The following is a 20,001-nucleotide window of genomic DNA, read 5'->3' on the forward strand; positions in this document are numbered from 1 at the left end:
ACATTATGGACACGGATGTACATGTACGTACATAATTTAGCGGATTGGCAGCATCGGAAGAAATGAAAAGACGATATTTATTTATATCCCAGCCAAGATGTCCCTAAGAGAGCTATTGAGCGGCTGGTGGTGGCGCTCTTTCCTGGGGCCTTCTCGCTGCATGTGTCGGAGAGAATACAGAAGGATGATTCGGTCAACGGATTGTGGCCCTCAACGTTCATCACGATGTTGAATCCCTCGATGCCGATATCAGCATCTGTTGCTTCCATGGCTCTTGACCTGGTTGGTGATTCCATTGTCCGAATTTTCTTCGGGTTATGGTGCGCGGTGGCATTTTCTGGGCTCGTGATACCCGAACTGTGGCCAGATGGGTAGGATCGCTTGTTAGACCGTGGTGAACCCCCTGGAGGCGGTGGCTTGTCATCGAAAGGCGCAAACTTGGTATAACTCGCAGGTGAAGCTGGCCGAGATTGCATCTGGGATGTACGGTCCCCCCAGATGTAAGTTTCGGTTGAGTCAGATGAATAGGCTCCCGGGGGCTTTTACCCTTGTGTCTTGGAGGTGTCTCCTTTTCCATTGAACGAATAGAATCATCTTATCCCCTGGAGTCGAGACTGAAGAATTGGGGCCTGTCTGAATAATACGGTGATGGCTTCTTTTGGTCCTTTTTGAAGCTTTTGAACAGTGTGAGGAAATCTGTTTAGGTTCTTCTTAAGGAGTTCTTTCATGCGTTCTCTCTCGCATTTGACGCTCAAATCTGTATATATAAGATTGTGATTAGAGAGTAATAGTGCGGTCGCTTCATGAACGGTATCCAACTCTTCAAATGAACAGTTGAGATCCTAGAGACACGCCATGTCCCTCAGTAAAATGGCAAGGAGAGCCGCGGAGCATCATCAGACAGTGGGACTGTGATGGTAAGAGAAGAGAAAGCAAAACAAAGAGTACAGATAATGGGGAAGTCGAGTGGCCAAAGGAAAAGGGGTAAGAGAGAAGTAAGACGCGAAATAAACTCAGCCCTTAAGGGTCATTCATATCCACAATAACACCAAAACACGAACATCAAACAGCATCGACTCAAGATGAGGATAATAAACAACCAAGTGGCCAACTGGAAAATCTTAATTCTTGCCAATGTAAGCCAATTCAAACCAACCTATCCATACCAGCTACCGTTACTATGACCATTAACCCCCCAAACCTCCGCAATCTTCTTACTAACTAGCTTCCCGATCTTCTTCCTTCCCACCAACCCTCCCAATTTCTCAAAGACCATATTTTCCATCGCAGCCACATCCCCACCTCGTCCTCGATGAGCCTCCTCAAACGCTTCGACAAACTCCCGCGGTGTTCGCCAGTGTCGCTGGATTTCCAGCGCCTTATCAGCCGTGACGCCACGCGTGCACATAAGCATTTTCAAGAAAATGTCGCGGAGCGTGAGCATTTCAGACTTGGAGGCAAGTGAAGAGAAGGCGGAGAATGTGACTGTAAATGTTGGTCTCTTGGCAGTGTCTTGTGCTTGAGTTTGGGATTGTTGAGAGCGAAGGCGTTTGACGAGGTCTAGATAGGATTGTGAGGAGGTGAGGTGTTTGGTTTGGATGATTGAAAGGGGGCTTGGTTTCGTAGTACCGGTATTCCCACTGGCACTGGTGTACATTCCCCTCAGCAGTTTCGTCATTCGAGCTAGGTACCTGATCGTATCATCTAGATTGCGCGTCTGTTTGACGAAGTACCCATTCACAACTTGCGTGGATGCAATGGCTGATGTGACATGTTCATAATACTTCGTTCCCGCAGTACCCGCGTCGGCAAAGTCTTCGATTAAATAAATGACGTTCTGCACCCCTGAACGTCGTAGTCGGAATTTCTGTTCATGGAAACGTCCGTCTTTGATGCTGCCGATCAGATCGTCGAGGCGTTTTCGCTCCACAATCCAGTCAAGCATGACTTCGTCCCCTTCTTCACCGTGGCGAGCGAGGAAGTTTGGGTCTTTGCATTTCGCGACCCAGAGCACGTCTCCGACTTCAAGAGAGCGTACGATAGGTGATATTCCCTTCTTAGTTAGTTCATTAGCAATGTAATCTCTATCTTTCACAGCGCGAATTTCTCTAACGTCGAGGACAAGTTCGACAGTGAAACTGTCCGGTGGGAGCGTGATTAATGTGAGCGCAGGCGCAGATATTGATAAGCCCACGTTTTGGTCTGCCACACCTCTATTCAATGACGATTGTCTCCCAATATCTGTGGAGATGTTTACTGGCACTCGTGGAATTTCTGAGTTCGAACTCTCTGGGGAATCCGAATCATCTAGATCAATTATTCTCCGTTTGGGGCTCTGGCCGCGAACGGGAGGACCTGACTCCAATGGTGAAATATCCGCGACCCGCTGTGATCCGACCTCGTGTCTTTGCCCAACTCGATAAGGCTGTGGTGACTATAAAGTGATCAGATGATGACAAATTCCAGTTACAAATGCACCTCACATACTTGGTCATATCCGTTTTGTAATTCAGTAGAATCCTCGTTTGTCAGAGTTTTCTTAATCCTCCGCGCAATTTCCCATCCTTCATCGGTGAGCAGATATCTTCGTGACGATGGTCGACCATGCTCATAGACCAGATCTTTCTGTACTAGAGTTTTCATGGAATTCCACGCCGTATAAAATTTGGATGGGTCCGGAGGAACCGTATATGAAGAATCGCAATAGGGTTGGGCAAGCTCAATTAGCTGCTGTTTGGTGAATCCAATAGATGAATTCTCATCTACATTGGCAAGGCCCAGGAGCAAACCATATGGGCCGGAACGTAGGGCCGGTACATAAGGTTTCACTTTCTTTGGCCTTTTTGCTGGCTGCGTCTCACCATTGTCATCTTTTATGTTTCTTTTTCGGGCTAAAATACAAGGCATTAGGAGGAGATTCAGATAGACCTGGGAGGGGATGAATGTGTGTATACTTTGATGGGGTAATTCCGGCATAGGAAGCCCATTTTGTTCGCAATAAGTTTGCAATTTTGCCGTTAGACGATCACATAACTTCGGACCAAATCCGTGTAGCTGCTGGGCTTCTGAAGGATGGTTGAACGGGATAGGGCAAACCTTCATTGAATCATATGCCTTCTTGTATCTGACAACATGGGATTAGAACATATGGGTTCCCAAGAAGACAGGGGCCATGGAGGATCCAGAGAATACCTACACGTTAACGCCCTTCGAATTCCGCTCCCGCGCCTCATCGAGCCATTCCTTGATCCATAAGAGGAGTAGTGGGTTCGCGCAAGGATTGTCAGCCATGTTGACATAGTTACCCTTCGGCAAAATTATCTCACCAAAACGCGGTATATAGCTCTCATAAAGGCGTAGCCCTCGTGGCTATACGGTTACCCTCTTAAAAAGCATCATTGTGTGATCCTTCTTGAACACTTTCGCGCGCTTCCAATCAACAGCAAGCATAAACATAGCAGAAAGCGAGGTCGTGACAAGGTAGTCACGAGACGTACACCTGGTCACGTGGATCGCGAGGTTGATATAAAAATCAGGCCAAAAAGCGGCATACTAACACCTTGGGATTAATATTTATTAACTACTCTATACTTGAAACGACTATTCTGTGTTCAAACGTCTTGGCGGATAATTTCAGTAGTCACATAGAATAATGACGAATGAAAGATTCTCAATCCAACCTCAAAAGCCTGTAACATGCATATTGGCCACGAAGCTGGCAATTTCTGTTACATCCCCTTCGCCGCGGGGCAAAAACTCGAGCATATATTAGCTGATAACTCATGTAAATCGAGTCTTCTGTTCGGTGCAAGATCATATTTCGCTAACTGGATTTGTGAACATTAACGATGTTCCTAAGCATTGCAACCACATGCGGTGGGTTCAAGCTTTGTGTGAGGGGATTTCTGGCACCTTTACTAAGAGTTAACCAACACAGATGTTTGGTTCCTCTCAATGAAGGCCTGGGTTCCCTTGGTCACGGTCACAACTACTGACACAACTGATTGACTATAGCCTTCCTCCCTCCTTGTGGGTGTCGGTGTTGATCAGGTTCCCGGTATTCGGTGTACCTGCGTGATTTGGCTTAGTTAGTATTATCTTCTACGGAAGTGCCATTTTTTTGCTACCCCTTTTCCTAAAATCTCGATCTAGATCAAATAACCAGGATGAACGCTACGGTGGAAGCCTTGAGCCTTGGAGCCTTTGCTGATCTGAGTGGGTATTGCATTCGCGCACTGACCCGTGTGGCTCGCTGCACGAAATACGTAGCGTACACTTGGCTAAACATCCTCCGCTAGTCTTAATGGGGGAACGACGTGGTTTCCAAGCAAGTCAATACTGGGGAGCAGGGAGACTAGAAAAAGCAAATACGAAAAAGGAGAAATGCAGGGCCAGAACAAAGAAAATAAAAAGGATAAAAAGTAAAGAAAAAAGAGGGAGTAATGAGAGAATGATCCCGTCCTTAAACGGATCTAGGAGGTTTAACCCGTTTATTTGTCTGTCAGTTATTACGTGGGGCTGGAGCTTGCGGGGTTTCTGGGTTTCTGTTTTTCCCCTCTGACTCTGTAACTGTTCCCAGGCATTGCCACACCGTGGAAGGTCTTCCATACATTCTCCGCATACTATACTGAAATTTACGTCCCGTACTCACACATACCTTACGCCGTAATTACACAGCCGAGCTTTCTATTACAGCTTATTTGGCATAAACGGCTACCCTTACAGAGCCTGACTACATCAGGGGTACAAAACCAACCTCCTTTAAAGTTAAGTCCAGGAGGTACTTGATTGTATTCCGGTCGTCCCCCTCCCTTGTAATGAATCAAGGAGCAAAACAGGGACCATACCGGTAAAGACAAGATGCGGTCACGGCGTGACGGCCCAGGGCCGCTTTTTCTATAATTGTTGCTGCCATCAGTCAGCAGCTCTACCCACCCTTTCGCCCAGTTCTGGTCCATTCCCCTTATAACCTCCTCCTCTCACGCACTTTTCCCCCCCAATCTCCTACCTTCTCTCACTACATACCCACTCCTGCAAGGAAAAGCTTTCGACTCCCTCTACTTCCAAACCTAGCCACATCTCTCCATCCCCCTTGCCTGTCCCATAAAACTCCTACCTCGTAAACAACCACAAGAGGCACAATGTCTACTCGCAAACGGGGCCGCGGAGCCGCAGAGGATGACGAAGAACTCGTAGCCTTACCCAGCGATGAAAGTGAAGAGGAAGAAGAGTACGTTGAGACCTCTCCTTCTGCTCTATCATACCTTATAGCCCCTTCTCTTGACATCATCTATTTTGGCCCATTGTCAAATTCCCAATTGCATGCATGGTGGTTTGGAATTGTGCGGCTATCATGGAATCCATTTATATTGCTGCTGCGTTCGCGCTGGCTTGCGCCTGAGGAAATTGAGCTGTTATGGTCGCAGATGTGGCTGTCGTCGACTTTGGTTCCCCATACCCATACCACCCAGCGCGATGTTTTTCAGATGAAGAAGCTATGCGCACACTAGCGCATATCTTCAGCTGCACATACCTTTCTTCGCTAACCGTATTGCCGTCAATGAAATATTAACCATATGCTATGATTAGATATGAAGAATCCGATTTCGGCGAAGAAGAGGGAGAAGATGAGTCAGGCTCCGGGGAAGAATCTGAAGCTTCTGAGGAAGGGGAGCCTGAGAAAGAAGAACGTAAGCGATCCCATCTCACGAAATCCTATTTTTCCTGTTCTTTCTTGTGCTTTTCCTATCGATGGATAACCATCAATTTGTCGCGCCCTGATGGGGAGAACGTCCGTTTTTCCCTCATATCGCCCTCCCAGCGAAATCCCTCCCCATGCCCCTAAATTTTATGACTTAGCAAACTTGCTAACCCAAAAACAGCCGCACATAAGAAACGCAAAGTAGCGCCAGCCCCGTACACTGAAGCTCAGGGCGCAGAAGGGGAGGAAGAGGAAGAGGAGGAAGAAGTTGAAGAACCGGAGCCAGAAGGAGCCGAGAAAGGCCTGGAGGCCGAAGGTGATGAAGATGAAGAGCAGGAGGAGGAAGAGGAAGAAGAAGCAGAACAGAGAGAGGACGATGCACCAGCGCCTGTTAAGAAAGCTGGACTGGCTGTGTCCGAGGTGCCCGCGCCCGTTGAAAAAGTTGCTACTACCAATGGTGCCGCGGTTGCTCCTGCTGCCGTGGAAGTGGGTAATGGCGAATAAGAGCTGGTAATCGTGCAGCGCCACAGCCGGAGGGTTGCGGAAAAAATGAGGGTTCGCGGTTAATAATTTTTTTTTTTTTTTTGTCGTTGTTTGGTTTTTTTTCTACTTCTTGTTTTTCTATTTAATTGGGGGGGTTGTAAGGGGATATGTGGGACCAGGTTTTCGCGCTCTCTTTTTATGCGGGGGCGGGGAATCATTTCATTTGGGCTGAGTAAGGAAGGAAATAATCGAATTTTCCGCGATTTATCCTCTTTTTAGGTCCGATTATTTTCACTGAAGTAGTTTCTTAGTTAGTTTGTTAAATGAATGCTGTTCATATAATCTTTCTTTTTTTTCCTCTCTCTGGAAGGAAAATATCGTTTTTCTCTTCGAGAGAGGAGAAAAGTTATGGAGTCCATTTTTCTCCAACTTATTTTTTTCTTCGCCTATTATCCAATCATTGAAGACGGCATCCGGCGAGCGTGAGATTTTTCACGAAGTACTTCGTCCGGCGCCAACAAAAAATATGAAAATGAAATGTTTGTGTATGTGTAGGCGTGTGCATTTTTGTCTGAAATATTATCGAGTGAGGTTTAATTAGAGGGGCTGATTATCTATTATTCCCCTTAATTCGCGCAAGGCAGTGATCATTATTAACTAGTGTGGAGGAGCTGCCTCCCTTATTGGATGGTATGCAAGAATCTTTCAGTTCGGCTTGGTGTCCCACCACCGCAATCTTGACCTTAGTTGAATGATTTCCTGACATCCTTAGGGACTTTTTTGCATTTGGAACTATTATTTTCTACGTCGGGGAGATATGAAGGAGCTCATAAATAGGAATGCTCTTACGGGGAAAGTCCTGTCAGCAAAAGTGCGGACTGCACTGCACTAGCGACACATGCCTGCAAAAGCCTCGTAATCCAGATGGATTGATGATATCAATGATGGGAAAGAAGGAAGGAATGATTAATATACATATACATATATTAAATAGATAATAAAGGTTTTCTGTTGTGTTCAATTACTACACCACATTAAAGGTAAAAAAGGGGAGCAAGACAAAACCGAAGCAATCAACCGATTGCCGTGTAGTATATAGGGAGTATCTTGTCCATCCAAACTCAACTCCACGTTTCTGGCCAATGGTATTGACTAGCGAACCTGGGGTCGCAAGATAGGATGTAGAGATGAACAAACGGGTTCAAGGTACATTAGATGCGGTAAGATGTAAGCAACGGAGGAATGTGGCCAGGAGGTGACTAAAAGCAAAGTAAAAGAGAAGGGATAAAGGAAACCAGTGAGAGTTATTAACCATCACTACCACTGCTTCTGAATGTAGCGCACAGTTGGCAGTAGTGGTGTGTCAGATCCAAGACAGGTTGCGGAAGGTTTGTGGCTTGTACAATGCTGCGCACTTTGACGGCGCCTTCTTCTTCGATCAGTTTGCGGATGGTGAAGAGGAGTTCAGGGGAAAACTGTATGGTTGGATTTGGGCGAGACCAGTTAGTTTCTAGGAGTGTTAAATGGAATAGAGAGGGATCCTGTTCCCTTCTTCTTTTGCCTCAGGATGTCATATTTACTGACCTCTGAATACCACCGATATTGCCAAGCAATGAGTCTGATCAGAGCACCGAGCATCCCGCGCGTGTCGCCCTGGCGCTCATACATCTTCAGAATACCCTTCATCGCCTTCGGAGAGAATCTGATGGATAGACAGTGTTGGTAGGCTTCCACTGCTTCGTTGAAATGATGAAGACGCTCAGCAAGCTCGCCGAGGATCTCCCATTCTGTGGCTGATTTCTTATAATCAACTGATTGTTCGCGAGATTGTGCCATTTCTGTTCGCCAGATAGTGTACACGCGAAGGTCCTCATAGAGGACCATGAATAAATTGTCGAGCCAGCGCTCGCATAATCGCTTGTTCATGAACTGCGTGTATGAATTAGAGGTCGCATCAGGCTGTACAGGCGGCGGGAAGACTGTTAGTATAAATTTGGACTTGTGTGTTTACTGAGGTAAAGATAAACTCGATCACTCACGTCTTCTCCACCAGATTTGACAACTTCCGAAGCAACTGATTGTTCTGGGCGTTCAATAGTCACGGATTTCTTGGCTTTTCGAGTGTTATCTTCCTCTGACGATTCGTTCTCCTCATCGCTTCCTTCGGCATTCTCTGAATCTTGACCGTCTACTCCATTTCCATTCACTTGTCCAGCTCCACTAGTCGCCTCGTGTAAAGCCACAGTGCTGGCGTTCTGGACAGCAGCAGAAGAACGCATGGCATTGACTTGGCGCTCCGCTCTATACTCCTCCTCCATGACGAAAACCTCGCTTCGGATCTTCAGGAGCTGATCCCAACCAATCGCCGCCGCGATTTTCGCGAGCAGAGTGTAAGCTCTCAAGAAAGTGCCTTGGTACCCTGCAGCATGTAGCTTCCTAAGTGTGGGATGGACGGCGTCATGAGGCTCTCCTTGCTTTGGCTGACCTTCATCAATTTCATCCAGCATGCTCTCAGGGAGGATGGGTAAAAGAATTCGAGAAGGTGGTGGCATCCGCGGTGAGTCCTTGTCCTGATAGGTGAACATCGGACACGAGTTCAGAGTTAGAAGCGCCAAGTCCCACTGTTCCATGTTTATGTATACTTCTGCTAACCGAGCCCAGGAGCTAAATTCGCTGGGAGCGGCAGTAACGCTACGCTTAGCACATTCAAGTGCCATCTCGCTTTCACCCTTACTCTGGCAAAAGGCTGCTTGACAATCCAGGAGAGAGTAATCCATTGGCAAGTCTTGGAGTGCGTCATGTAATAACCGTACAGCTTGCACCTCTTCATCTGCAGAAATAAGGACGCGCGCTAGGAGCGACGACACCTCAACATCGCGCGTACGTAGCTTTTCAAAGAGATTTATACCAGAAGCGTATCGTCCCGTCGTGTGGATATATTTTAAAATGCCGGACGTTAGGTGGTTCGTAACTGTGTTAGGGACTTGTGTTTCCGGGTCTGAGCTTAGCTGTCTCCCTGCGGCGATTATTAGCACATGCGCAAATGATGGACGTGGTGTATATCCAAACCGTTGAAAAATAGCTTCTCAGCCGCATCTAGAAACTTGTGCTCCATTTCAGTGTTCGTAACAGGGTTGAACCTTCTAACGCCAACAATATTTTTTATGCTATCGCCATTGCCGTTGTCCGCGTACGAGTACGCTCGAAGGACACCGCATAGGAAAGTTTCGAGCCATAGCATTTCCGTCACAACCCGTTTATCTCCGCGCTCGTCAATGCAGTAGCTCTCGAGACTGCCTGGAATCTTAACTTCGACTCGCATATCAACGTGGGAGAAGGCATTATAACAACTACAAAGCCGTCAATAACAATTCTACTTTGAAACCCTCGAAAGTTTCTCACCAGTATATTCCCGAGACAACCTTGTGATTCTTATCGACGGGGGAGTATGTAAGGGTATTGACGTAAGCAGCTAAGCTGGCCGACGAAGAGGCGTCCACGCCAGTGACATGGTGATAGACGCCAGTCTACAGAGTGGAAGAGGGCATATTAGAATACAGCGTTCCTGTTTGGATTGGTCATGCGCACATACCTGATTATTCGGGCTCGTCTTTGATTGCTTCACTAAATGGACAAGGTCCGGAGGACCCAATTCCCTTAGATTCTGTAAAGCTTCTGTGCGGGCGTCAATTGAAGCATAGATGCTATCGTCCTCGATGATCCTGCATTTTAATAATAGCTTTCTTAGTAATTTGAACAAGACGCAGCGCACGGCGCATTGGCATGCAGTATATACTCTGCGGAGTGGAATGACCTACTCTGGGACCGCTGGGGCGACCATGATGTTGATGCGTAAGCTCAGGAACGGGGATTAAAGCGTGTGGCAATGGATGACAGCATTAACGGAATGGCAAATAGCGAATTGAAACAAGTCTTTTGTTGATGAAGGCCACGGCTAATTCACGCCGGACGAGTTGTTCAGCAGTGCATGGGCTTAAACGATGAGCTAATTGATGGTTCGGATCATTTCTAGCCACCTAGACAACATCCGTTTGCGCCATGCCCAATCAGGAAGATTTGAATCCACTGACCAAGGACCGCGCGTATCCTGCGACACGATATACTCCGTAGCTTCTGGTGTCCTTCTTTTCTTGTCGCTATATGCCACTGTTTTACAATATTACCTGTACTACTTAATTAATCGAGAGACGTAATGCTGACTTGAGCTGGGTGATTTGCCTGGCCTCAGGCTTTCTTTTCCAACCTAGCCATGACGTCCTTCGTTGCTCTCAACATCGAGCCAGATGACTACAGCGAAGAGGAAATTGATGACACGAAGGAAATCCAAATCGAAGAAGCTCTAAAGCTTTATCATAATGCCTTGAAGCTTCATTCTCAAGGGCCCCAATTCTATGACCAAGCTTCTGAGGCATATGAAACGTTATTTAAATCCGAAATATTCAACTATCCGGAATCGACCTCGGAGTATAAGAGGAGTCAACTTGAAGGGCCCGAGACTCAACATGAAATCTTTCTTGTGGAAGCGGCAGCGGAATCTGCTGCTCCTTTAGATGCTAGCGACACAGTTTCCAGTGCTTTGCCCCAGACACTCTACCTCTCGCATAGAAACCGAGGCCAGTTTACGTTAGATTATCTGAGGCATTTACTACGCTCGAAGAAAGCTGATGAGAGCAATAAATCCTTTATTGACGTATCTGCCGCTTCTGGTTCAGCAATCAGATCATTCGCCGAAGCCCTGGAGAGGGACGATACCGACTTGGAGCTATGGAGGAAAAGCGCCAGGATTGGAGATGCACTCCAAAGTAATCGCCTCACCAGATTTTGCTTAGAAAGTGTGTTGGAAGGCGGCGATGACGGGTTTGACGATGGATTCGAACAGTTAGGTCTAGAACAAGCTTTTGCAGGTGAAGATCTCCGCAAAGTACTCGATGTCCTAAGCGACAAGCTGTCTATGTTGCAACGGCCACTCAAACGACCAAGAAGAGCTATTCGTCGTCTTCTACAGAAGCAAATCGATCCTTTCCCGTATCTTCCAAGAGGGTCTAGTGTTTCAACTACATCTCTGAACTTGCTTGGAATTCCACCTAGCCGTCACGTCCTCACACCTACAAGCGCAAGCTGGACTGCGGTAGGTGGAGCTCTCCTGCGGGCTTTGCTAGATGAACAAACGGGCGATATTAGCTTTACTCCAGGGGCAGCTATAGGAATCTCTGTTCAGGAGTGTCATGATTCGATTGAAATTTCTCCGTCCTCTCGTCCTCTTATTCAACAAAACTCCGTACATGACAAACGTGGGGATGGAGCCAACCCAAATTTGGATATTGAACTTCCTGATGCGGAGCCTCAGCATGTCCTTCACTTACCAGCAGAAGGTTCTAATAAAGCCCATTCCTCGATCGCCTCTAATGACGATAATAGAGAACCAAGTCCTCATCCTGAACAGGCTTCGGAGATTCACCCTGAAAGCTCTCAGGGAAAATCTGATGAGAAACCAGAGCAAAACCCACCGCAGATAACGCTGGATGCATTCGAGCAGACAACAGCTGTATCACAGTCTCGAAAAAGATCTTCTGCATCTGCCGGAAACGATGAACAACCGGATGGTGGAAGAATGAAAAGCCGTCGCATTCGAGCTCGCGAATCCAATGCCGAAGTCCATGCCCCATCGGGGCCCGCACCTTTCGATGCAGCTAAATATTTTGAGGAACACCTAGAACAGTATGTACATGCCGACCAGTGGATGTTTGGAGTTGTGGGAGCTTTGCTGTCCAAGGCTGGCGTCGAAGATCTGGGAACGATCGATGAAATGCAAGAGATTTTGTGCTTCGACGGCAATCAGGAGCCTCCGGAAAACAACACCCAAAACTATATTGCCCAGCGCACTCTTTATAATGATCTTCGAAAAGTAGTCGAGAAGTGGGACGATGAAAAAGCTCAAGTTGCTTTACAGAGTGATATTTATTCCGCAGATTCGACCGACAGCATAAATGGAACGAAAAGATCGGGAATGAGTGTATTTCTCGATCATTCTCGACAAAGTCATCCCAATCCCGATAAGGAGATTACTCTCGTAGAGGACGATGGGCTGTCGGTTTTTTTGGAGCATATCAACGGTGGATGGATTTGCCCTAGTGAGGCCGCATTTCTGTGGTTGGAACAGCACTTGAAGCCTAATCCCGGCCATGAATTGCGATCTGACGACGAGAACCAGTACATGGGAAGTTCTACCTATACGAACCGGCTTTGGACAAGGCATATGAAGGAGACAGCCATGCAAATCCTCATAAATAACGACGAATTCATTTATACCAAGTTTAACGACTTTGCAATGGCCTGGGAGCAAGCCATACTGAACTCCACAAGCAACGTTTCGTCTCCGCACCTTTTGGCTTGTGCGGAGATAACGCAAAGCATTTACGAACTACATCTTGATATATACGCCTCAATTAGCGGACCTGGCAGTGATCCTTGCGATCACTTAAAAGTATTAGAAGAACGAGATCGTCTCAATAGATGGAGCACTCTTGCACGCGCTTTTATGAACTATCAGAACGATGTATGTGTAGGGAAAACCCTTCAAATTACCATTCAACTTCGTCACTTATGGGCCTCTGTTTTCCACTTTAACCTGATGGAGGAAGTTCCCCGAGACTATGTCTTCCTTTGTCTCAAGGACTTGAGACGTGTATTGGTCGCCCTTGGAAACCCATCGATACCTCTGCTAAACAATTCAACAATGCCTGAAATATCTGTTTCCGCGATAGATGAAGAGATTTCAAGGCTCAACTCCATGGACTTTTTTACGAATATTTTCAATTCCGATTCCGATGATCCTGTTCATCTTATTGAAAGCATTGAACCTATTCTGGACCCATCATCTGTGGAATTTGTTCATGCTTCGCCATCCGGGAATGAGTTTAAAAGGCCAATGGAGAGCACAGAGTCATCTGCAAATTCTTCATTAATGTCCGCTATCCAGGGCATGATTTCGTTTTTAGATCGGGGCGATGCAACTTTACGGCTTTTCCTCTGGAGGAAGCTTAGAAACGCATATGAATCTATTCAATATTTCCCCAAAGTCATATCTTGCTACCTTCGGAGTATTGAAATAGTTGCTGGAGAGCTTCAAAATCCCTCATACCTGAAAGTGTCGAGTGGACTCCGGCAATTTTCACTGTTGAAGTGGATTAAAACTCTTGACGATTTACTAAGTAAGGTGGTTGGGAAGGTCACAGACGAGCCCGAAAAATCGTTCGAGTGTTTTGATGTGGCGCATTTACAGTCTTCTATGTCTGCTGTAGTTCGGATTTCCAAACTGCTCCATTCTTTTGCCCTATTCGAAGACTCAGTTCGCGTTGGTCAAGTTACCATTCCGGATATACGGCCAGCATCAACAGCCAAGACTTTGGAGCAGTTCAAAGAGAAACTTCGAGGAATGCAAGTTAAAGCATGGGTTTTGCTCTATGCATTGCTCGGAGAATTCATGGAACAAAATAAGGAACTATTTGACACCCCTAATGACGACCGTATTCATTACCTACGTTCTGTCCATAACGCTCTCGGAATTCGATGTTATTGCAAATGTTCCCACAAGCTGCTTCTGAAACTTATGAAGAAAGAGTTGTTGACTCTCCCAACAGAAGATAGCTATGAATTTGACGTCTCACAGGTTCTATTTGACCTGTACGGTCTAAAGTTCTTGAACCTTGACGACATTGCGAATCATGGGTGCCCCATTGAAAGACTGGATCGCGCCTCAGCTGTTATGATGATCGATTTTGTTATGACGCAAGTCAATAGAATGAATGTCAAAGATGTGCACAAGTCAGAATTGAGGCCGACTATAGACACCATGCAAATGGCTATTGGCAGGGCCACCAAGTTCTCCACGCCTCTGACTTTCAACAAGCGTGTTTTATCAGCTTTCCTGAAATCATCGATCAACCCATCCGACATGTTTCGTGCAGTTCAAGGAATCGGGGAGGTATCAATGGTCCCTGTTTATACAGATAGCCTTGAACTTGCGGATAAAGGTTGGTACTATCTCCTCGGCTATATATCCCTGTCAAAATTTCGGGCCCAGAAAAGAATAACTGCAATCCCAACCGACGATCTGGATGTTGCAGCGTCTTTTTTCAGGCAAGAGCTGGAACATGGCACAGGCAAATGGGAAACATGGTACCGCCTAGCTCAAGTGTACGACCTGAAGCTAGAGGAGGATATCGCATGGTCTGCCGACAAGTTGAACAACAATCGATCAGACCTAGCAATTTTACAGCGGAGGGCGATACACTGTTTCACCATGGCAATTGCGGCTGCTGTACGAACAGCCGACTCGTCACCTGAAACGAAAAGAAAGATATCTGACCTCTATACCGAATTTGGATTTCGGATATATGCATCAGCGACAGAGCCTCTGTCCATGGAAGCTTTTAGTTTGTCTGAATTTACGAGGCATTACAGCAGCGGCGAAAACCAACAAATGTACAAGGCAAAGCCATTCCCAGAAATGAACAAGTATTCAGCATGGAACTTTGCAAGCTACCTTTTTCGACGAGCGATGGATGAGCGGCCTAATTATTGGAAGTATGTAGGCCCATTACCCTATTTAGGGAATCAAACACTTAATGCGTGCATATAGGAACTATTACATGTTCAGCAAATGTCTCTGGAAAATGCTCTGCTGCGATGCTGCCACACGGGGACAACACTCCCCCGTGGAAGTTGACGAAGTACTAGATTCATTAGTTGATGCAATCGAAGCATTGCCATCGAGAAGGGACAGTCGATCAGATCCAGTCCTTGAACCTCATTACAAGCTCGTATCTATTTCCCACAAGCTCGTTCATAGAGGACTCTTGAAGGTTTGTTCCTTAGTAACGTATGGCTATAATGTATTTTGTACTAATTGTGTAAAGCCTGAGAGTGCAAGGGACCGACTTCTTGCGACGCCCTATGCGCGGAAAGTCAGCCTGAATAACGCTGAATGGAAGCCCTACATCCTGGAGGTATTAAGAAACCTTCGGAACGCGGACAAGTCGAACTGGCATCATCGTATTGTCTTGCGGGTTAGTCTCTCTCCCTTTCTAGCCAACAACGCTCTCTTTGCTAACTGTGACCAGGCCGCGCATATAATCTATGATGATTCAAAGGACGATGCATCTGCCTTGGCAGCTAAATCTGAGGTTTCGCAGCAGATATTCACTAAAACCATGACACTTCAAGTTTGGAGACCGGAAAACGAGCGTGCAGGAAGACACTTTGTTTATACAACTCGATATGTGTACTTTTTCGTCGGCCTTTTAAATCAGCTGAATGATCGAGCAAGCTTGGATATGCTCATTCGGCGCGTACGAAGGAAACCAAACGACTATGTCAACCATTCTAAGCTATGGGAAGATATGTGCTTAACTTATATCAAAGTAGGTAACCAAGTACACGTCCTACTTGATCTAATTGCAAAAACTAACCTCTCCTTCCAGCTTTTCCGCCGCGTCGGCGAGATTCCAGAAGGGCATGAAGACACTGTTTTCAAACCCGTCAGCCACGACGAGTTCGCCATATACTGCACGCGCCTGGAAGACTGGTGCCAGCACCATTCCACGGAGACCCATCTGGTAGATTTTCTCAAAGATGCCGTTGAGCTGAAAAAATTGAACAACGGCCTCATGAAACCTGCTATATTCGAAGACCTTGTCGCCGATACCTACGCTGTTCTCTACCAGAGTAATGTACCCAAATTCATCGAGCAAGTAACTGAAGAAGAGAGCCGCGAACGGATGAAGGTAGACCATCTCCTTGTGGCCAGCGATGGTCCAGATGGTACTCAAACACCACCGGTTTCCTCCACTCACGCTCAGCCCGGTCCCAAACCGCGGTTCAAGGGAGTATCGCGTAAAGAGCTCCAACGTAAAGCCGAAGCAATCGCCACAAGAGCCCTGGCGCCGAAACCAGCACCGAAGCCCCCCGTGCGTCAAGCGGATGAGGAGACCTCTACTTCCAAGCCACAAGGAACTATCGAAGTCGCAATACCGTTGCTACCCAGCAAAGAGGAAGCCTCGGGCATCCAAAGCAGTGTTCCGGGCAGCGTTCATGACAGCGCCGATAATGAGAGCGAACTTAGCGAAATCGACGAGGAGAAGATATTAGAAGAACACGATGAAGCAGCGGCTACGGGAACTGCCCCCGCCCAAGCTTCATTTTCGAATGCATTGATCAAGAGGGTTATGTCTCCAAAGCCTGGGTCGGACGACCCATCGACGAATGTCAGCGTTGCTGATGGCGCAGAGGTCGAGTCGGGTCCTGCTGCTTCGGCACAGGATGCGAAATCGGAACTTGAACCTACGGAGGTAGAGCCTTTAGACGTGGACATGGAGGGGGATGCTTAATTCCCTCTTTGAATCGGATTATTTGCTATTTTTGTTTCTAAATTGCTTCCAGTAACTTCTTGGCCTCTGTATTAACGATTAGCCTTTGATGATTTGAACGGTTTATTTATCATAAGACTATTCTGTGGATGTAATATCGTTTATGGTTTCTTCTCGGACGGCAAACGGATATCGGGGGTGGGTATGGCGTCCGCGGTTTGAAGTCGTACTGGTTGCGGTATTATGAACCAACCAGGTCTAGTCAACTTCATGTTATTTTCTATTATTTCTGATAATGCAATGGCTTGGTAGCCAGATAATTAAACCATCCCTTTTTTTCCTCTGCTCTGGTGGAATCTACGCGGAAGCAAGTTAAAATCACACCTAGTTCTTTATGTGGAAGGTGTAAAGCTTGTGTGATTGAAAGGTTGCTAGCTTTGTGGAAAGTTATATGGTGGAGGGATTAGTAAGCCAGATCACGTGACCTGACACCCCCACTCACCAGAGTAACTATACACGATGCTATATACAAAATTCGCCTTCAAATCAAGTACAGGTACAAAAAATGACTGGAAAATGTGAAGTAATGAAAAACCAGTCATGATATACATCATTTTTTATCCCCCTATCCCCCTATCTTCTTTATATATTCTCTTTCCAACGCGTATATTTCAAACGGTTGACCTCTTTAACACGGGCCTTGTAATAATACTTCCATTCCATGGAAGCTTTGGCGCGCGTGAGGTTTTTCGGGATCGGGAGTGCAGCGATCTCGGGATCGGTGGGTAGGTCTTCAAGACTGTCCCCCACTGAAGATTCCCCCACTGTTGATTCCCCCACTATAGTGATATCCCTTGTAGATGTCGGAGGGTCATCAGATTCAACTGTGGGTTCCGGGGAGTTCAGTGTATTCTGCACTAAAAGGGTAGGTATTCTCGCGGAGATATCATAGTCAATCCACCAATTATTAGTGGGTACGAGAAATAATGGACACTCAGGTCGAATTTCCTCATCAATGAATAGATTATCAATTGATGGATCAGGAATCGCTGCAGTCTCTTTACGGGCCGCAGTCGGTAGGCCTGGTGTCGCCGAAGGAATCGCCGCAGCCGCCTTACGGGCCGCATTGAGTAGGACCTTCGGGTTGTGTGGAGTAGTCGGTATCGATGGATCGGCAAGATGGAGGTCCTCCTGGAAGATGACGTCTTTTGATATGTATAAACGCCCGTTGGAGGGATCCTTGTGGGGTTCCACAAAACAGGCTGGCACATTGATAACCTCTGCGAGGTTTGCCATCTGATAGGTGTCTGATCCATCTGTAATGGATAGTTGGGTTCCACCCCCACTATTGTTCTTTTCCTTCTTTTCTTTGAATTCCTTTATCCTCGCAGCGTTGTAGATCCTCCAATTATCTGGAGCACTGTCTGGATTGGCCAACCAACAGTTGCCAAAGTGAGATCTCTCGCATTCAGGACATGTAGGTGGATTTCCCGATCCCCGATGGTTTCGGGAGCCCCCTTGTGTACTACCATGACCACGTCCAGTACGGCCTCCACGGGCCGAATTCGATGTATTGGTGTTGGTAGTCGTTGTGGCCGTTGTAGCTGTCGTAGCTGTGTTGGCCGCAGAATCTATATTCTGCAGATTCTTTTTATCTTTTGGAGGATCAAGCCGCGAACGGATTTCCTCCATGAGAAGATCAACATCCAATACCACAGCTGTGGATTTGGAATCCTGTATCTCCTCTATCTTCTTCTGAACGTAATTCCTCCAATTGTTGGGTAGAACTGAGTAGAAGGTATCAAATATCCATGCATCTGGGGGGGAAGCATCCAACATCTCCAATTTCGTGATGGCGGACCGGAACTTATCAAAGAATGTGTGTAGATTGGTGACCTGTGTGCCACCAAGAGACATGAATTCCAGAACTGCCTCACGGCGTAACTGTGTTTTGGGGACAGAGTATTCCTGTTCGATCGCATTCCATAGAGTATAAGCGATCCGATTTTCATCATACTTGGAGAAACGTGATCTGACACCTGCACCCAAGGAGTTCGAGATGAATGTGTAGAGCCACCGGTTTCTGGCGTCCCAGAATGGTGCCCATTCATCATCTCTTTGTAGAGGGTTCTGGGTCTGTTGTTTCTCTATCATATACCAACACTGTGCATCAACCAGTTTCGATTTCATGAAGATGCTCCATATGGTGTAATTGGATGTGCCAGTTAGACTGTTTGGTCTCACAGTATTCTTGACATCTTCCTTGAATTGGGAGATTGCCTTGCCAACACGGCTATCCGGTTCATAAAGGTTGAATTCCAACCTTTCACCGAGATTAGGATTCCATGTGGCTGTTGATGTGGTGGCAGGATGATTGTTGACATCCTGTGATCGATCTGTGGAGGATGAGGATCTCTGTTGACGGAGTTTTTCCAGTTGTAGTTCGAGTTCTAGGACTCTTTGCTTCCCCTTGTTCATCTCAAGTGTCATCTTGAGATGCTCCATCTGTTGGTCTGATATTGCCTCGCCCGAACGGTAGACATCTGAGTGTCCAATATTCTCATCAAGAGAACCAGCTTCATCAAGCTGTCGAGTAGATCGGGGGGCCGGCCTGACCGTGTCAGGAGCTGTATTCAAACCAGCTTCGAATCGAGAGGGTGTTTCGACAATGGAGCTTTCATCAATGGAGCTTTCAAAGGCTCCAGGAGGATGTCCACTGGCAGAGCGTGAGTGTGAAGAATCATCATCATCATCAACTGCAACTGATCCAGTGGAAAGGACGCGAGATCGCGAACGTGTATGTGGGCGAGATCGTATTGAATCCGCCATCTTGATATTCGTTTATTGGATCCTTGCCAATATCGTTCTCTTTTTCTTGCTTTTTTTTTTTTGCAAATGTGGTGCGTTTTCTGCAAGCCTCTTTTTTAAGCGAGCAGTAGTATTATTGATCATCAAGATCTCAAACGCATCAATACTGATAGAATAAGACGATTTTAACTCCTGATGGGCGTATCGAATGAAGCAGTAGTTCAAATAATGAGTATATTGACAAGGAATCCCGAATTGGCAGCGATTTTTGCGCAAAACGGGTCTCATAACCTGTGGAAGGTGTAAAGCTTGTGTGATTGAAAGGTTGCTAGCTTTGTGGAAAGTTATATGGTGGAGGGATTAGTAAGCCAGATCACGTGACCTGACACTTTACATTAGGGGGCTATTCTTAGCGGAAAAAGAAACGAGCACTCAAATTAGCAAATAGATATTTAATCTTAGTAACGCCCTTCCTGTTTCGCGGTCCCAAAAACTCACGGCACCCAACCATCTAAGGGAAAAAAGCTGCTGCTGAAATCCGAAAATTTCAGGGAGTTTGGAAATATCGGTTTCTCAACACACCATGTATGTACAGCCAAACAAACTATTATTCATATAGGA

At 46.5% G+C, this 20,001-nt stretch overlaps 7 protein-coding genes across 9 annotated transcripts; 3 read left to right on the forward strand and 4 right to left on the reverse strand.

Annotated features, from left to right (window-relative positions):
• Positions 1-77: 77 nt before the first annotated feature.
• BDCG_01085 (uncharacterized protein) lies at positions 78-476 on the reverse strand (the record flags this gene model as incomplete). Its single annotated transcript, XM_045416596.1, has 1 exon — positions 78-476. One exon carries the CDS (start codon positions 474-476, stop codon positions 78-80), a length of 399 nt encoding a protein of 132 aa, XP_045272289.1.
• Positions 477-1,156: 680 nt separating this feature from the next.
• BDCG_01086 (crossover junction endonuclease MUS81) lies at positions 1,157-3,291 on the reverse strand (the record flags this gene model as incomplete). The annotated part of the gene is made up of 4 exons (XM_045416597.1): positions 1,157-2,434; positions 2,488-2,891; positions 2,955-3,124; positions 3,197-3,291. The coding sequence occupies 4 exons, from the start codon at positions 3,289-3,291 to the stop codon at positions 1,157-1,159; spliced, it is 1,947 nt and encodes a 648-aa protein (XP_045272290.1).
• Positions 3,292-3,585: 294 nt separating this feature from the next.
• Positions 3,586-4,654, forward strand: BDCG_16273. Of its 2 annotated transcripts, XM_045425522.1 has the most exons (5): positions 3,586-3,784; positions 3,860-3,876; positions 4,015-4,087; positions 4,153-4,215; positions 4,299-4,654. In XM_045425522.1, the coding sequence occupies exons 1-5, from the start codon at positions 3,697-3,699 to the stop codon at positions 4,559-4,561; spliced, it is 504 nt and encodes a 167-aa protein (XP_045279430.1). In that variant the 5' UTR covers positions 3,586-3,696; the 3' UTR covers positions 4,562-4,654. The 2 variants fall into 2 exon arrangements, with proteins under 2 accessions (XP_045279430.1, XP_045279431.1); XM_045425523.1 differs by having other exon boundaries at positions 4,153-4,654.
• Positions 4,655-4,683: 29 nt separating this feature from the next.
• Positions 4,684-7,169, forward strand: BDCG_01087. 2 transcript variants are annotated; one of them, XM_045416599.1, is made up of 5 exons: positions 4,684-5,230; positions 5,590-5,690; positions 5,883-6,729; positions 6,829-6,874; positions 6,957-7,169. In XM_045416599.1, the coding sequence occupies exons 1-3, from the start codon at positions 5,142-5,144 to the stop codon at positions 6,203-6,205; spliced, it is 513 nt and encodes a 170-aa protein (XP_045279432.1). In that variant the 5' UTR covers positions 4,684-5,141; the 3' UTR covers positions 6,206-6,729; positions 6,829-6,874; positions 6,957-7,169. The 2 variants fall into 2 exon arrangements, with proteins under 2 accessions (XP_045279432.1, XP_045272291.1); XM_045416598.1 differs by having other exon boundaries at positions 5,883-7,150.
• On the reverse strand, positions 6,693-10,205 carry BDCG_01088 (clathrin-coated vesicle protein). Its single transcript, XM_045416600.1, has 7 exons — positions 10,003-10,205; positions 9,777-9,906; positions 9,587-9,711; positions 9,254-9,534; positions 8,224-9,200; positions 7,769-8,143; positions 6,693-7,659 (listed from the first exon to the last, which is right to left on the reverse strand). Exons 1-7 carry the CDS (start codon positions 10,023-10,025, stop codon positions 7,492-7,494), a joined length of 2,079 nt encoding a protein of 692 aa, XP_045272292.1. The 5' UTR covers positions 10,026-10,205; the 3' UTR covers positions 6,693-7,491.
• A 249-nt stretch (positions 10,206-10,454) lies between these two features.
• On the forward strand, positions 10,455-16,593 carry BDCG_01089 (uncharacterized protein; the record flags this gene model as incomplete). The annotated part of the gene is made up of 5 exons (XM_045416601.1): positions 10,455-14,791; positions 14,847-15,069; positions 15,124-15,273; positions 15,328-15,627; positions 15,688-16,593. The coding sequence occupies 5 exons, from the start codon at positions 10,455-10,457 to the stop codon at positions 16,591-16,593; spliced, it is 5,916 nt and encodes a 1,971-aa protein (XP_045272293.1).
• A 456-nt stretch (positions 16,594-17,049) lies between these two features.
• On the reverse strand, positions 17,050-19,679 carry BDCG_16274 (uncharacterized protein). The gene has a single exon (XM_045425524.1). The coding sequence runs from the start codon at positions 19,399-19,401 to the stop codon at positions 17,215-17,217; it is 2,187 nt and encodes a 728-aa protein (XP_045279433.1). The 5' UTR covers positions 19,402-19,679; the 3' UTR covers positions 17,050-17,214.
• Between the last annotated feature and the right edge of the window lie 322 nt (positions 19,680-20,001).

The sequence above is a fragment of the Blastomyces dermatitidis genome (assembly GCF_000003525.1).
Source record: "Blastomyces dermatitidis ER-3 genomic scaffold supercont1.1, whole genome shotgun sequence".
NCBI lineage: Eukaryota > Fungi > Ascomycota > Eurotiomycetes > Onygenales > Ajellomycetaceae > Blastomyces > Blastomyces dermatitidis.